This window comes from Topomyia yanbarensis, chromosome 2, assembly GCF_030247195.1.
Source record: "Topomyia yanbarensis strain Yona2022 chromosome 2, ASM3024719v1, whole genome shotgun sequence".
NCBI lineage: Eukaryota > Metazoa > Arthropoda > Insecta > Diptera > Culicidae > Topomyia > Topomyia yanbarensis.
The window spans coordinates 425,999,125-426,015,525 of NC_080671.1; the positions used below are offsets into that span (position 1 = coordinate 425,999,125).

A 16,401-nucleotide genomic window follows, 5' to 3' on the forward strand; every position below is an offset into this window, starting at 1 on the left:
AATAAAACCAAACAGTTCCACTAAAATAAGCGTTATGCGGGCGTTACTGAAGGGAAGTTGAACATAATTATAAAGCATATGATTTTTGTTCATGGTCCTGTTTTCATAACGCAAAATCGTGATTGTTCCATGGATTCATGATTCTGGGAACAATTTTGTTCCGTATAGTTTGAATAAATGAGAAAGGAACAATTGCACCACTAGGTGGATTAAAACAGGTTTTTTATTGGAAATAGGACACAATTTGTATTCAAAAGGAAAAAACTGATATTTTTGCGTCAACTAAATATGATACGGTTAACGCTACTTTGTTGCACTTTGCTGTGTTACTACTTAAGAAGAAAATTGGATTCAAATCATGTTGTGCACATTATGTTGTTTGATTGCCTTCAAGTAATGATATTTATTTGCGAATGTAAAACCAAAAATGTATAATACTATGGTTAAAATCATTATTTTATCATCGTTGGAAAAATAATAAATATTCACGGAGTGTCAAGAAAACCGAAATGGTTTGATTTCGATCTGCGAACCTGCCTGGATTTGCTTCATAACTAATTGGAAGTTAAGAAACATTCTCAAGGGATTGGAAAGTGAAATAATTTATTACCATGCCCCAAAAAGGTGTAAATTCGTGAAACTACATTTGCTCGCAGCTTCCATTTGGATATTTCCTCCTACCAATCGAAGCTTTCCGATCGATCGAAATAATATATTCCCATGCCTACCGATGCATATAGCGAGCCCATGTAGCAACGATCCACCAGGAATGCAGCCCATCAGGGAAATTTCCCATAACTACAAAAACACCCGTTAAAATTGCCCTTCATTTAGGAATCCCCCCATCAATTACCAGAGAAATTAAACGAAACAACTCCACTACGCACGTTAGTGCACAGCAACTTCCCCTAGCGTCCTTTTTCTGCTGCGGGATGGTTTGAACCGAAGTTGCTCCAGAAATTGCCGCACATTAACAACGGCAACTTCGTGATGATGGTCAACTCACGACCGTAGAACACCCTTCGAACGAATCCACCCGTTCGTTTGCTGGCTGCTGCTGCTGCTGTGCTCGAGCCCCGGTCATGGCCGTCGCAATTGTGACGGGTTGGCCCTAACATGCTCTTCACGATCAATATCTGTGCGCCTGGCAATTACGGTGCATCTACCGCGCGGTCCGTTTTCCGATGAATGTGTAACATTAAATTACTATCAATTCAGCTTCCCTCGGAAGCAACTGGAAATTATGTTAACTATACTGGCGGTGCTGCGGCGGCGGTGTGTTCAGTTTCAGTCTCGGCTCGGTTCGGGATTGGAAAACGAAACAGTTGAAACTGCTGCTGCTGCTGTTGCCGATGATGATGATGATGATAAAGCTGATTGGTCTAAGCTGACCGTTTACGCGCTGATCTACGGGTGCAGATCTGATCCAATCTCTTTAATTTCCGGCCGCACGGTTCGGTTCGGTTCCCATCAGGTGCAGGCGGTGGCGAAAACTAGACAATCCCGTGATTCCAGCCAGGCCGTCTGTTTGTTACGACATGTCATTAATTATCACGCGCTTTCAGTGGCCGATGAGATTGGGTTGATTTACGAGAAATCAAAACATTAACATCCAGAACCCAATTTATTGAAAATTGAAATCTGTCACCGAAATCGTTAGCTTAGCAAATAGTCAGACCTGGCCACCCCGCCCGTCCCCGTGGGATGGTTTTCGTTTGGGGCCCAATCTTACGCACAATTCGCCAATAAATCTCCCATGCGTGGAAGTTAATCTTTTGGTGCCCTCTCTCTTCTTCGACTGGCATCTGGCGCGGGTCGTAAATTTCAATATGATATAGGCCAGCTTGGGGTCCGCTTTATCCTAGCGATTCGCGCCGGTTCGTTTCCCACCTTCTCTTCGATATGCTTTCTTCATTAACAAAGGGGAGAAAATTATCGAATCACAGATAAGCCAATCTGCTATCATAAATTTAAGGTGATTTTTTGGTCTGCCAATGAAGGCCGTTTTTCGTTGGTGGGAAAGAAAGAAAGCGAGAGACAGGGAAAGAGGGAGAGACTGCGGAAAGCAAACTCGAAAAGGTTGGTAATATATGTTACAATGGAATGTGTGCTTGGTTATTTGAAGGAATGTTGGTCTGCTTTTTACGAACGAAGAGTTTTGAAGGCACGATCGGTCTCTCAGGCATTGTAGTCGTTCGCATGAGTATAATTCGTTGGATGGGGTTGGAGTGCAGATTGGAAATTACCGAATGTAGGTAGTCCGAATGCTATTTGACCAAGGGGTCAGTTGGCCGAATGTCATTTTGCCGAATGTAAATTTTCTCGAATGCGATTTTCCAGGTCATTTAATCGAATTAAATTTTCGTATTACATTCTTTTCTTTAACACAAATTTTCGAAAATATTGCTGTTTTCAAGATACGTATTGTAGATTTTGTTTCAACAAAAACAATTATTTTGTTTTATTACGACATTTTCAAAAGTTATTCGCGCTTTTCCATCAATAGTAATATATCTATCTGCACTGAGCGTCTAATACCGCAACCAATGGCTTTACTTCCGAAGTAAGACGTGACCAGAGAGATCTCTCGCCTCAGAAAATTTCAACGACCTTGGTTGGGATTGAAGCCATACCCACCTAGCGTGAGAAACAGTCACGCTTGCCACTGAAACACCAGCGCCTCTAAGAAAAAACATATTGAAAAATTCTTAAGAAGATTCCATGTCTCTGATTTTTTCCATACAACCACGAGCCAGTCTAGTGTCCATCTACCATTTCTGCCATGTTTAAATAAAACATGATGAGCAATTTAGTAGAATGTGGAACGGAATGATGGTGAGAATTCCAATTCTCTCCGTATTCCGCATTAAGGCAGAATGCCTTCGACGAGATGGTCCTGTACGCACTCGTGGCTTGCATCTTCATGAGCTACTATAAGTTACTGCGAAACTTCACTCAATTCCGCTTTGTCTCCAGGGCTTCAACCTACATAGAACCTTCGTGCCTCTGTACCGACAAGCAGTGATGGCATGCACCTCAGAGCAAAAAAAAAGAGAAGAATAAAAACGCTCTTTGCACTTTTCATCGCGAAGCACCGCTCTTCTCTTTTATAGCATACCTCTTTACTCCGTTGAGTGTGTTGCTCCCATGTGTACATTCTACTCCGGCGGTCCACACACAAAAGAGTAGAGATAAAGACGCTCTGTTTTGTGCATTTTGGTCCCAAACACATGTACGCAGTGAAAAATATGTTTAAATAGTTCTTCCGATCAAATTTTATCTGAATTTTAGTTTGATTTGCTGTTATCTCTGTTTGCAAAAGAGGTGAGACACAGAAAAGTTCTTCTAGGTGACTCTTCGTGCGAAATCGTGCATCTTTTAAAGCGCAGATCTTTCACTTTTTCGTTGTAAAGTTTTCTCTTTATGCGGGTGATCTGCGCACTGCAGTGCTTTTGTTTTGCTCTAATTTTTACCATTGTATTTCACTTTTTGTGCACTTTGCGCGAGGAAATGATAAGTCCTAGCTTCGGCTGAACATATACTAAAATTGGAACGATACAGAGAAGATTAGCATGGCCCTGCGCAAGGATGACACGCAAAATCGTGAAGCGTTCCACATTTTTACCAGTGACACCCAGCGATGCCAACCTTCCAGTTTGGACTGGATTCCTCAAGTTTTTTTGCAACATCCAGTCAGGCGGACAATTGGGGGAAACTTCCAGTTTTTTGAATTTGAGCCAGTTTTTCCAGTTTTTTTTAATAAATATTCGTTTATTTGGTTTTTTTTTCTCACGGAATGTAACTTGATTCATAGAGTTTTCAGGCGAGCGATGGGATGGTGCCGGGTGCCCGGAATAAGATTTTAATCCATGTCGTCGCAGTATGTTTATCATTCTCCTTTGACTTCGGAAACCGAACGCCGCGCGTATTTAGCTTGCAAGACCGCAATACTCCTACGGCCGGCTGTTTGGAGTTCAAATTGCTGTAGTTTAGGGAAAAAAAGTAATTACTCTCGATGGCCGCCTATCCAGAGTTTAAACACAAGAAAAACATAAATAAATGTCTTTTTGCTTTGAGCATTTGTATACTCAAAGACTAACCATCCCACCGCATAAAAACATTCATTTCGTGGTCGCATTGCCTGCTTGTGGCGAATCCTAGACCTATACCTGTCCTTCAATCCAACTCCGTAATACCTATGGAAGCGTCGCTGAGTCGGGGGCCTTCTCTAAGTAGGTATTACATCAACATTTCCTACCCTATCCTAAGTATCGGTGAAGATGGTCGTGGCCGGCAATAATGATTCTCATGCTATTGGTTTACTGAACTCAAAAGAGATAAAGTTCATTCCCGATCATTTATCTCACAAGCAAGATGAGTTGAACTACCTATAGGCAACATGATGATCGTTAGTATGCAATCTACGAATAGCACCGTGCTTCGCAACGCAACGCAACGCAACGCAACGCAACTTTGCGCGAGGAAATGATAAGCCTACCGACAAGGATACACTAGCTGGAAAACTAATCACGCTACTGTTAGACCAAGCGGCATATTTCGAAATCGGAACATTCACTATTCATTTTATCAATCTAAAGCAGAATTCTATCTCTTGCGAGACATCGCGCTTCACTAGCAGTTAGCTCAGGAACATAAATGGTATCTCTGTTGTTGGGGCTAGCGTCAATCGGGCGCTGGTTTATTACAGCCTTGAAGTTAGTGCCGAAACGCAAATTACATAACTGTTTCTGATTTTCATTTTCTATTTTTCGTTTTTCCGTTTTCATGTTTTTATATGTTTCTTTTTTTATTCATTTTACTGTTGTTCTGTTATTCTATGTTTCTGTTCCTCTGGTCTTCTGTATTTCTGTTTTTCCATTTTCATGTTGTTGCTCTGTTTTTCCATTTTTATTTGGTTTTTCTCTTTTCTTATTTATCTGTTTTTCTGATTTTACTTTTTCTGTTTATTGCCTTTCTGTGTATTTTTTTCCATTTTCTGTTTATTTGTTATTGTTTATTTTTCTATTCTTCTGATTTTTGATTTTTCTGTTTGTTTTTCTATTTTGTGTTATCCTCTTGATCTGTTTTTTATTTGCCTGTTTTTGTATTTGTTGTTTTGTTTTTCTGTTCACCCTTTTTTCTGTTTTTTATATATCTATCTTTCCGATTTTCTGTTTCACTGTTTTCTGTTTCTTTGTTTCTCTTTTATTTTCTGTTTTTTAGTTTTTTGGTTTTTCTGTTTTCCCAGTTTTCTGTGTTCTGTTTTTTTCTCTGTTTTCCTCCTTTTATGTTTTTTTTCGTTTTTTTGTGCTTGTTTGTCTGTTTTTCTGCCTTTCCGTTTATCTGCTTTTCTGTTCACTGTTCTTCTGTTTCTTATTTTTCTATCCCTTTTTTTTCGATTTTTTCGTTTCTCTATTTTAATTTTTTTTCTGTAATTCTGTTTATCTGCTGTGGCATATCTTTTTTTCTGTTAATTTTGTTTCATGTTGCTCTATTATTCTGTTATGCTGGTTTTATGTTTCCTTGTTCTGTTTTTCTGCATCCCTGTTTTTCTGTTTTACGGTTTCTCTGTTTTTCCTCCTTTATGCTTTTTTTAAATTTCGATTATAGAGGTTTTAACCTTAAGGTCATTCGCCTCTTCGGGTTAGAAAAATTAGAAAAATTCGAACGCAAATGACATATATGCATACAAGACAATCGATTTACCAACTACGCTATGCCTGTCTCCCGTCCTTTATGCTGTTTCCTTTTATTTTTTTGTTTGTAAATTTTCGCATTTTTGGCTGGTTTAGTTTTTTCGGTTTTCTGTTTTCCTGGTTTCCTGTTTTTCTATTTTTCTGTTTATGCGTATTTCTGTTAACCTGTTTTTCTGGCTTCCAGTTTTTCTGCTTTTCCGTTTTTCTGTTTTCCGTTTTTCTGTCGTTCTATCATTCTGTAGTTCTTTCTTTCTGTCTTACTGTTGTACTGTTTTTCGTCATTCTGTCTTTACGTCTTTTCGTTTTTCCGTCTTTCCTTCTTTCCGTCTTTCCGTCTTTCCTTCTTTCCGTCTTTCCATCTTTCCGTCTTTCCTTCTTTCCGTCTTTCCGTTTTTCCGTCTTTCTGTCTTTTTGTTTATCAGTATTTCACTCTCTGTCTTTCCGTCTTCTGCTTTCTGTTTTCTGGTTTCTGGATATTGTTCTCTGTTCTCTGATTCTCTGTTTTCTGTTCTCTGTTTTTCTGTCTTTCTGTCTCTCTGTCTTTCTGTCTTTCTGTCTTTCTGTCTTTCTGTCTTTCTGTCTTTCTGTCTTTCTGTCTTTCTGTCTTTCTGTCTTTCTGTCTTTCTGTCTTTCTGTCTTTCTGTCTTTCTGTCTTTCTGTCTTTCTGTCTTTCTGTCTTTCTGTCTTTCTGTCTTTCTGTCTTTCTGTCTTTCTGTCTTTCTGTCTTTCTGTCTTTCTGTCTTTCTGTCTTTCTGTCTTTCTGTCTTTCTGTCTTTCTGTCTTTCTGTCTTTCTGTCTTTCTGTCTTTCTGTCTTTCTGTCTTTCTGTCTTTCTGTCTTTCTGTCTTTCTGTCTTTCTGTCTTTCTGTCTTTCTGTCTTTCTGTCTTTCTGTCTTTCTGTCTTTCTGTCTTTCTGTCTTTCTGTCTTTCTGTCTTTCTGTCTTTCTGTCGTTCTGTCTTTCTGTCTTTCTGTCTTTCTGTCTTTCTGTCTTTCTGTCTTTCTGTCTTTCTGTCTTTCTGTCTTTCTGTCTTTCTGTCTTTCTGTCTTTCTGTCTTTCTGTCTTTCTGTCTTTCTGTCTCTCTGTTTTCTAGCTTCTGGTTTCTAGTTTCTGATTTCTGGTTTGTGGCTTCTGGTTCCTGGTTTCTGTTTTCCGTTTTCTGTTTTCTGTTTTCTGTTCCCTGTTTTCTGTTATCTGTTCTCTGTTCTCTGTTCTCTGTTCTCTGTTCTCTGTTCTCTGTTCTCTGTTTTCTGTTTTCTGTTTTCTGTTTTCTGTTTTCTGTTTTCTGTTTTCTGTTCTCTGTTCTCTGTTCTCTGTTCTCTGTTCTCTGTTCTCTGTTCTCTGTTCTCTGTTCTCTGTTCTCTGTTCTCTGCTCTCTGTTCTCCGTTCTCTGTTCTCTGTTCTCTGTTCTCTGTTCTCTGTTCTCTGTTCTCTGTTCTCTGTTCTCTGTTCTCTGTTCTCTGTTCTCTGTTCTCTGTTCTCTGTTCTCTGTTCTCTGTTCTCCGTTCTCCGTTCTCTGTTCTCTGTTCTCTGTTCTCTGTTCTCTGTTCTCTGTTCTCTGTTCTCTGTTCTCTGTTCTCTGTTCTCTGTTCTCTGTTCTCTGTTCTCTGTTCTCTGTTCTCTGTTCTCTGTTCTCTGTTCTCTGTTCTCTGTTCTCTGTTCTCTGTTCTCTGTTCTCTGTTCTCTGTTCTCTGTTCTCTGTTCTCTGTTCTCTGTTCTCTGTTCTCTGTTATCTGTTCTCTGTTCTCTGTTCTCTGTTCTCTGTTCTCTGTTCTCTGTTCTCTGTTCTCTGTTCTCTGTTCTCTGTTCTCTGTTCTCTGTGCTCTGTTCTCTGTTCTCTGTTCTCTGTTCTCTGTTCTCTGTTCTCTGTTCTCTGTTTTCTGTTTTCCGTTTTTCGTTTCTGTTTTCTATGTTCTGATTTCTGTTATATTTTTACTTATATCTTTTCTATTCTGTTTTCAGCTTCTCTTTTTGCAGTATTTTGTTATATACTGCTGTTTTGTTGTAATGTTATTCATTTTTGTTTTAATTTGCTGTTTTCCATTTCTCTATCTCCGTTTCGATTTCTTTGTGTTACGTTTAGTGCTTCTCGCTTCCCTTCTATCTTATTTGTATCAGAAGACATTTGTTTGATTTACATTTAAATTTTTCTGAATTTAATGTACAAATTTCTGTATTATTTTTATATTTCTATGTTATTTTAATGATTATATTACTATTTTTTATTCCATATTTTTTATCATTTCTATATTTTAAATATTTTTAATATTATCGAAACATTCCATTTCCTGCTTTTTCAATATTTTCTAAATTATTTATATTGTCTACTTATGATACATATTCTGTATTTCTAACTACATTTATATTTTTTTATGTTTTCAAAATTAAAGCAAATATAGAAAACATAAAAATTTCTGTTTTCTATATTTTTAATATTTTGTATACCTTATATGTTCTATTTCCACAGGTACACGAAATTTTTAAATAAAAACGTTTTTTCGTTTAAAAACTTCGTAAACTGCTAACCCGAAACCAGAATTATTATACATTTACTAGCTCTGCAATGCATTGCAATGTTTTTTTAAATTTTATATTTTCTTTTTCTATATTCTCAATGTTTTCCAATTTTTCTATATTTTCTGTCATTGCATCAGTTGCTACATTTTCTATGGATTCTATATTTTCAATATGTTTCATAATTATTGAATTTTTCATACAAATAAAACAGATCGAGATGGTGAGTTAAGCGAAAGGAATTATGTGAAAAATATCCCCTCAGAGGCATGTAATCCTTGGGACTGGCTCAATGCACAAACCGTTATGCTTGCCTAAGGGGGGAATTTTTCCCATAATTTCTTTCGCTTAAAGCATTATTTCGAGCTGTTTTCTCCGTTGGATACCATCAAAAACTCCGGAATTTTGCAAGTTTTTAAAATTTGTCAATATTTTTATTATTTCTATTTTTGCTATATTTTTAATATTTTTTATATTTACCAAATCTTCTATATTTCCAAAATTTTCTATATTTCTGAGTTTATTTACATACTTTATAATTTCCATATTTGATTTACATTTTCTATTTTTTATTGTTGTTTTCAGTTTAATTTTAAGATATTTTTTATTTTCAGTATGTTTTATAATTTTAGCTTTAAATATTTTCAATGCCGCCTATATTTTCTGTCAATATATTCTATATTTTCTTTATTTTCTATGTTTTCTATATTTTCTATATTATTCACGGTTTCAAAATTTATTTTATGTTTTGTATCACATTATTTTCTATATTTTTCTTTATTTTGTTTTCTATACTTCTATAGCATTTTGTGTATAGTTTTTCTATATTTTTATGTTTCCTGAAGCTTCTGTATTATATTTTTTTATATTTTCAATAATTTCTGTACTTTCTATATTTTTTTTTAAATTTTATAATTTGAAATATTTTAAATATTTTCTATATTTTCTTTTTTTCATATTTGTCGTAGAATCTTTATTTACTATGTTTTGTGGATTTTCTATATTTTCTATTCATGGTAAATTTAATATTTTTTTTAGTTTCTATATTTTTTATATTTTGTTATACTTCTATAGTTTTTGCTCAATATTGATGATTTTTCACTTCAACATTTTTGGTATTTGTTATATTTTCTAGAGTTTTTCATATTCCTTATTTATTTCTGTATTTTTAGCGTTGTTTGGTATTTTTTGTATTCTTTTGTATAGTTGTAGATTTTTCATGCTTTCATATTTTATAAATTTTTAATTTTGGAATATTTTCAATATTCTTCAATTTTTCTGTATTTTTTATATGTTATTTGATTTCAATATTTTTATAGTTTATAGATTTTCTCACTGTTCTATTTTATGTATGCTTAGTATATTTTCCATAGTGTCTTAATTTTTCATATTTTGGTATCTTGGCAGCCAGCAGCGCAATTGCCCCCTCTCCCCCTAATCTGTATAATCCGTTGCACTGATAAAATCTTCAAGTTTTATAATTTATATTTTTTAATATTTTTCGTTCAAATTTCATATTTTCTTATTGGTAATATTTTGTGTATTTTACATATATTTTCAATATATTCTATATTTTTCGATTTATATATTTATATGTTATTGTGCTATTCCTATTGTCTCTATATTTCTAAAGGTCAAATGGTTCAAGGGTAAAATGAGCCAAAGCCCGATTTCATCACGCCGAGCCTAATGAAATTGCACATGACAAACCAGCGTACGAAGATTGTCGAATTTTCTACCGATCGATTAGCCATTCCTTAATAACACATGACAAAGGGCCATCAAAGTTACGAAAAAGAACCGAACAAATCCCCCATCGTATGCAAAAGGAAAGTAGATCGACGTGGTTGCCGAAGCGCGATGCAATGAATGGCCTCCATTGCATGGGAGACGCGTTAGACCCACCAGAAGCACCTCATTCGTATTCCGGGCCCCTGAGCCACTTTTCGCGCTTCAAGAAGCCACGCTTTTCTGGTGGTCATTAATTTTTTGATTGATGGATTTTGATAGTGCCCCTGACATGCTGATGACAGCGGAACGCTGCTGGTGCTGCTGCTGGCTGTTGTCAGTTGAATATGCGAGGGGCCGACGACGCGTTCGATTCCCTCAGGATCCACGGTTCGAATAGATTGTCGTTTTTGTCGTGGTAATGAAGGTCGGTGCTTTTTTGCAGCCTACCGTTTTCCGAATAATTATTAGCATTATCATAAATTAGTCAAAAAATTTGAACCACTCCACCGTTCAGGATTGAGCCTATAGCTAATCGATCTTTTAGGCTTCTGTCAGGTAGTTAACGGAACCGGCGAACCTAATTGATGCGGAGGAAAGTCTGGTAATCGATGGCGCGAAAGTTGAGCTCTTTTTCACGCTGGAATGCCGCCACGAGGTGACCTCTGGGGCGGCTTCGTATTACCAACGTCAGAGTTCTCGCGCAGCCTCAGTATTGTGGCCGTGAATAATTGCCACCCTGCTGTTGGAAGTTGTGGTGGCAGCCCGCAGTGTACCGTACCGGAGGCGGCGGCGGTGGCCCATGTTGCAAACTGGGACTCCGGGCTGCCCCCAGAGTGAAAGAGAATTCTTCCTCGTCGTGTTTAACAAGATGCGAAAATTGCATCGACCTCTGTACGTGTTGTTCGCTTCGGTCCTACCACCAGTATCGCCGTTCAGCCCCGTACCGGGTGGTAGGTAATTCACGCGGAAGAGCAAACTCTTCGGAGAGAGAGAAACGAATCCATTTGAATACGATGTTGGTTGTTGTTCTGCGAATTGGGGGCAGCCAGCGCGCGGGAGGCCTCCAGCGTGAAGAACGGGAAGACATTCTTCCTGCCGCAACCAAACAAAACTCGAAACGCGCTTTATACTGACGAGAAAAGCCAAGTAAACATGAAATAAGCATGAAATTATACCGTTCCGTTCTATGGGACTGGTCGAGAGTCGATACCACCGCGCCCGGGCTGATGGCTGATGTTCTTATTTGAGACAGGTGTGGGAAACGGGGGTATTTGTGGAGAGCGAGCAGCGAACAGTGATTTGATTCTTATACTTTGAAGAATTCGCGGATTCGCGTACAAATCGGTGTAGTCTCCTCTCTTTGTGCCGATTTCTCTCGGTCGTTTGCTGTACCGGTTGAAAACATCGTCGCAAGCGGTAGCTCAGGAATAATGAGACACCCGGACCAATAGATGAGCTGTATAAATTACATAATACACGGTTTTCCACTAAAAGTCACGCTTCCTGAATGCCAGGCGCGGGATGCGGGCTCCCACCTACCTGGTAGAGGGGGGGGGGGGGTAGTTTCCAGTTTCAGAGTCCAGCATTGTGGAAAAGAATCACGCGCACCTATCGGTGTCCTACTTCGCGGTCTTTTACTCACCAGGTCAAACGATTGTTGCGAGTTCAACATTTCCGTCCGAGGCGATTTGTCTTCAGTTCAACTGTCCGAGTTTAGTTTAGTTTGTGGTAAAAAGCCATATACAAGCGTACCTGTAAATAAGAGGAAAAAAATTGCTAACGTTACGCTTCTTTTGAAATATTTAATAACAATGTTTATTTGAGGAAAGTATACAAGTAGCTGTTAAAATTTTCACAAATCCATATCCAATTCTGTTCAAGTGGAGCAAATTCGGTGGAAAAACTTGTTTAAGGAAGCTGTACAGAAGGTGGAAGAATAAATTCGAAATTCGCTACAAAATCCTTGTTTGGCAAGCAAACCGCGGTTGTGGCAAATATTAAGTTTTTCATCACATCTGGAACCATCGGCGGACAAAGTTACACGAAAACCTTTAACAGTAACAACCACGATTCTTGAAATCTCACGGAACCTCCATACTTCCTTGATTGGATACGGCATCTTTCACTATGCCGTCTTAGACCGGTACTACTGGTAGACTGTTATTTTTGTACTCACCTCCGTCATATTAACACTTTTTTAGGTGGTCATGAAGGCAAACGCTAGCAATATAAAAAAACTGCCCTTGTTGGAAAGTTTTTGAAAATATATACACAAACTAAACCCTAAACTTAAAGTTATGTGCGTGCCTTTGAGAATATTCGAAGAATCTCGGACATTTGGTAACCAAAGCTGTAACTGCATTTTTTTCGATTGGTCCCAACATTTTTGCACGAAAAATTTATGAAAATTTTTGGACTGTGGAGTCCCAATCCCATTCAAAGAAATGGACAACATAATCAGATTATTTTTGTACTGTCGAAATAAAATATTTTTAATATTACAATTCAGTTTTGCCTTGCTAAACCTAAAATTTCAATTTACTGACAAATGACGAACGCAAAGGCATATTATGCGCAACGGCGACGTGCATTCGACGTGTTTTCTATTTCGTCTGTTAAACATGATTGGCATTTGAAATGAATTGTTCCGCTCATATTGATAGGTTCGAGTAATTTCAATGTTTTGTTATGGAAGCATTTTTTAACAAACTTTACGTAGCAATTAAGGCATCGAACATTTCTAGTTTTGAATGGTGAAAATGGTTATTATCAGACTTCCCTTGAACATCGACCATTTTGTACCTGTGTACAAAGTTTCGTGCACGCGGTCAACCTCGAACATACTTCGTCTCGATGTACGGGTTCGCCTTGAACATCGAACGATTTGCACAAGGCAAAAAAGAGTCCATGCTAGTGATGATAAGAGTCAGGAAGAGAAAACTAGTGCCTCGAACCTACGTGTAGGAACACCGTGTACGTACATTGGGTTCGGTTGTGCAGGCGAACATGTGCACGTGTTTAGGTACGGAATAGCGTGTTTGAGTTCATACACGAAGTGTTGGTTTAATATAAGCACAGAACCAGAGCGAACATTGTGTTCGATGTGCATATGGGAAGACTGCTTATTATAGTAATATTAACTCTGTGTCCAGATGCCATGACCTGCAATATTGCCCCGCAACACTGGATGATACATCGGTCTAAGCCGGTAACTCCGGTTACTCTCTTATTATTTTTAAAGGTGCCAGGTTTCCCGTATTGGAAGTAGCACTTACCCCTGATCGCGGACACTGTTTTTACGATGTTCACATCAACACAATATGGCCTTCTGTCTTTATTTTTTTTATTTAACTGCAGTAAATATAGATTGTTTTTCAATAGCCGATGTCCGATTATTAAAATCAAGAATGTTACAATACATTTTTATGCCATTTGTATATATAAAAAAAGTAATTTATACTAGCTAGTGCTATAGTTGTATTTATTTCTCCCCGTAACAACAGTGCATAACGTTTACTAATTTTGAAAAATGATTCGCTAACTATAAAAAAATTCTTGCTCAGCTCGAGCTGGTACTATTGAATATTGGATTTAAACGTAACCTACCAAGCAGTCTCGGTCAGACAAAGGTTTTTATATTTTATCGAAGACAACAAGCCAGTACTTTCAACTGTAATCAAAGACATCTACGAATTTTTGCTTTTAAGGAAGTTGCTTAAGGTGTAAGTTGATCTAAATATATTAGACAATTGATAATAACTTTTAACTGTTTCTGGAGTTACAGATTCATCGTCTTAATCAAAAAATGTGCATTTTACAGATTCGAAACCTTTGCAGAAGATTTATTTAATGTAAAAATAATCGTAGATCTATATTAGAAAAACTGTATTTAAGGTGTCTATCGCAAGTAACCCTGCGTGAGAGAGTCTTCCGAACTCCCTCCTTACGCGAGTATGTTGCTTTAAATGATAATCCGCTCTCTGAAAATCTTTTGGTTAATAGCACACAGTCGCATACAGCACATGATTTCCTGTCCGTCTACTACAAGAATGTCCGCGGAATGAGAAATAAAACGCAGGCTTTCTTGCTAGGCCTCACTTCCTGTGACTACGATATTATCGTTCTAACCGAAACCTGACTTCGTGATGTTATATTAACCCATTATTGCCCAACTTATTTTTCACGCGTATCACAAATTGCGTTTTCCGATCGAAGAAAAATGATGTCGTCATTCCAGTAAAATTATTTTTGTACTTAAAGTAGCTGATATAATAAGGAACAACCAGTGAAAATTTAAGATTGATCGGGTAATCGGTTCCTGAGATATCGTGATGGCCGCGGATGAACTTTTCAACAAAATACAACTCCGAGATAATCGAGTTTTACTGTCGGTGCAGCTTGTCAACGGTCTAGCGTATCAAACACTACGCACCGCCTACTAGTGGTCAATGGGTAGGTATCTATGAATAGCTGTAACTCAAGTTGTAGTATTCTGATCTTAATGAAACTTTGAGAAAATTTTCCTCAGCGTATGTAGTTTCAGAATATCTAATTTACAAATATTCGATTTTTTTCATCCTAACAAAAATGTGTAACCCCTTAAGGAAAAATTTATTAAAAGCAAAACATAAACACCGGTTAAACCACTCTAACTTCTCTAAACATATTCGGCAAGAGTATATGAACAATATTAACTCTTTGATAATGCCTGTTCTGCGTTATTACTTGAGTAATAGGAGTTATTCTTAGCACCTACTATATATAGTAGGTTGGGCAATAATGGGTTAAACGTTGAGCTATCGACGAACTACGCAATCTACCGATGCGATCGCAACTCTTCTACCAGCCATGTAACCCGCGGGGGTGGTGTTCTTATAGCGAGAAAGAAAAATCTAACTGGAGCTGTAGTAAAGTTACCTGGATGTGAACATTTAGAACAGGTTGTCGTACGCGCTTCACTGCCAGGCCGATATTTATATGTTTGCTGCATTTATCTGAGACCGAACAGCGATCTTGACATGTACTCTGCGGTCTAGAATATTCTTGAGCAGACCAACCGATAAGACAATGTACTTGCTGTAGGCGATTACAATCGCCCTCATGTTCGGTGGATCTTCAATAACGATCTCAAGGGCTACATTCTTGAAAATGCAACATCGGAACAAGAGATGGCTATCACAGAAACGCTGGTCGCTGGGGGACGGACGTGTTCGAACTGATTGAGCCTCCGACATCTATACTGAAGGTAGATCCTTCATTTTAAGATTTGATATGCGTTCTGATGGTAATGACGCTTTTGATACAATCAACGACAATCTCAACTTTGACTTTACTCGATGCAACCTCGATGAAGTCTCAATGGACATTGGTGCAGTCAATTGGCGTGATATGCTGGATGGAAACGATCTAGATAAGGCAGTTGCAGCGTTCTACGAGGCAATATATGAGATTCTTCGCCGTAATGCTCCTAAAAACGTATCAGCAGAAAAGCAGATTATAAGTTTCCGTGGTGGAATCCCGAGCTTGGTCGCCTATGCAGCGTACTCCGGAAACAACCAAGTACTCCGGAATATCTTAACCAAGTCCAACGCAGCCTGCGAAATAATCCCTCGACATTATGGACGTTTATAAATACCAAAAAAACGTTCCGGAGATTTACCAGAAAATGTCTATCTTCGAAACAAAAATTCATGGTTGGCAGCCCAGTCGGCGGACTTTTTTGCAGAGCACTTCCGAGATGTATTTACTTGCCCTCCTGTCTAGTCATTGCAACAGTACCTTGAAACATTACCAACGTATACTATCAATCTAGCTCATCCGAAAGCGAAAAGGATGCCGATGTATTCAGCGCTCTATCCAGCGTTGATCCGTTGAACGGGCCTGGTCCGGGTTGCTTGCCTCTTGCGTTTATGAAACATTGTGCTCGAGCTCTCTATGCACCAGTATGCAAAATTTTCCAGCTCTCAATAGCCTGAGCTTGAGCTTGTGCGCCCATCCCTGGCTGCTGAACCGTTATCGATCTGGACTAGCTGAAGTTGCACAGGGAATCAGTAGATAATTATGTTTAGGAATAGCGAAACATCTTTCAAGGTGCAACTCCTGGTAATCCTAATGTGTGTATTGATCAGGTCAGGCCCGAACGTAAATCGCGGATGGAAAGGGAAGGAATGTTAGTCCGATACTTGCTTTTACTAGAGGTCGTATATACTACTGCCGACCCCACCCACAAGTATCACAGGAGGAGGATATTTGTTAGTAAGTGTAGAAGTTGGATTCTACTTCTTCATTACCGACGTCAGAGAGGTGACTCCATATCTAGATATCGATCCATCAAACTCATGGACCGGGGACCTACGGCTTTACTTCCCTTCTGAAGGAAAACGTAACCACAGATTTCTTCACCTCAGAAAAATCTCAACGTCTTCGGTTGGGATTGAACCCAGCCCAACTGATATGAGTAGC

General features: G+C 38.3%; 1 protein-coding gene and 1 non-coding gene across 2 annotated transcripts in view; one reads left to right on the forward strand and one right to left on the reverse strand.

The window, feature by feature from the left end:
* LOC131685318 (tetratricopeptide repeat protein 28) overlaps positions 1–11,630 on the reverse strand; it is a 72,979-nt gene extending 61,349 nt beyond the window's left edge. Inside the window, exon 1 of the mRNA XM_058968962.1 lies at positions 11,582–11,630. Coding sequence (XP_058824945.1) covers positions 11,582–11,611 — 30 coding nt within the window. The 5' untranslated portion in view covers positions 11,612–11,630. The remainder of the gene's footprint in view (positions 1–11,581) is intronic.
* LOC131686474 (U6 spliceosomal RNA) lies at positions 3,518–3,623 on the forward strand. The gene has a single exon (XR_009305130.1). It is a non-coding gene; the product is annotated as a U6 spliceosomal RNA (small nuclear RNA).
* Positions 11,631–16,401: the final 4,771 nt, after the last annotated feature.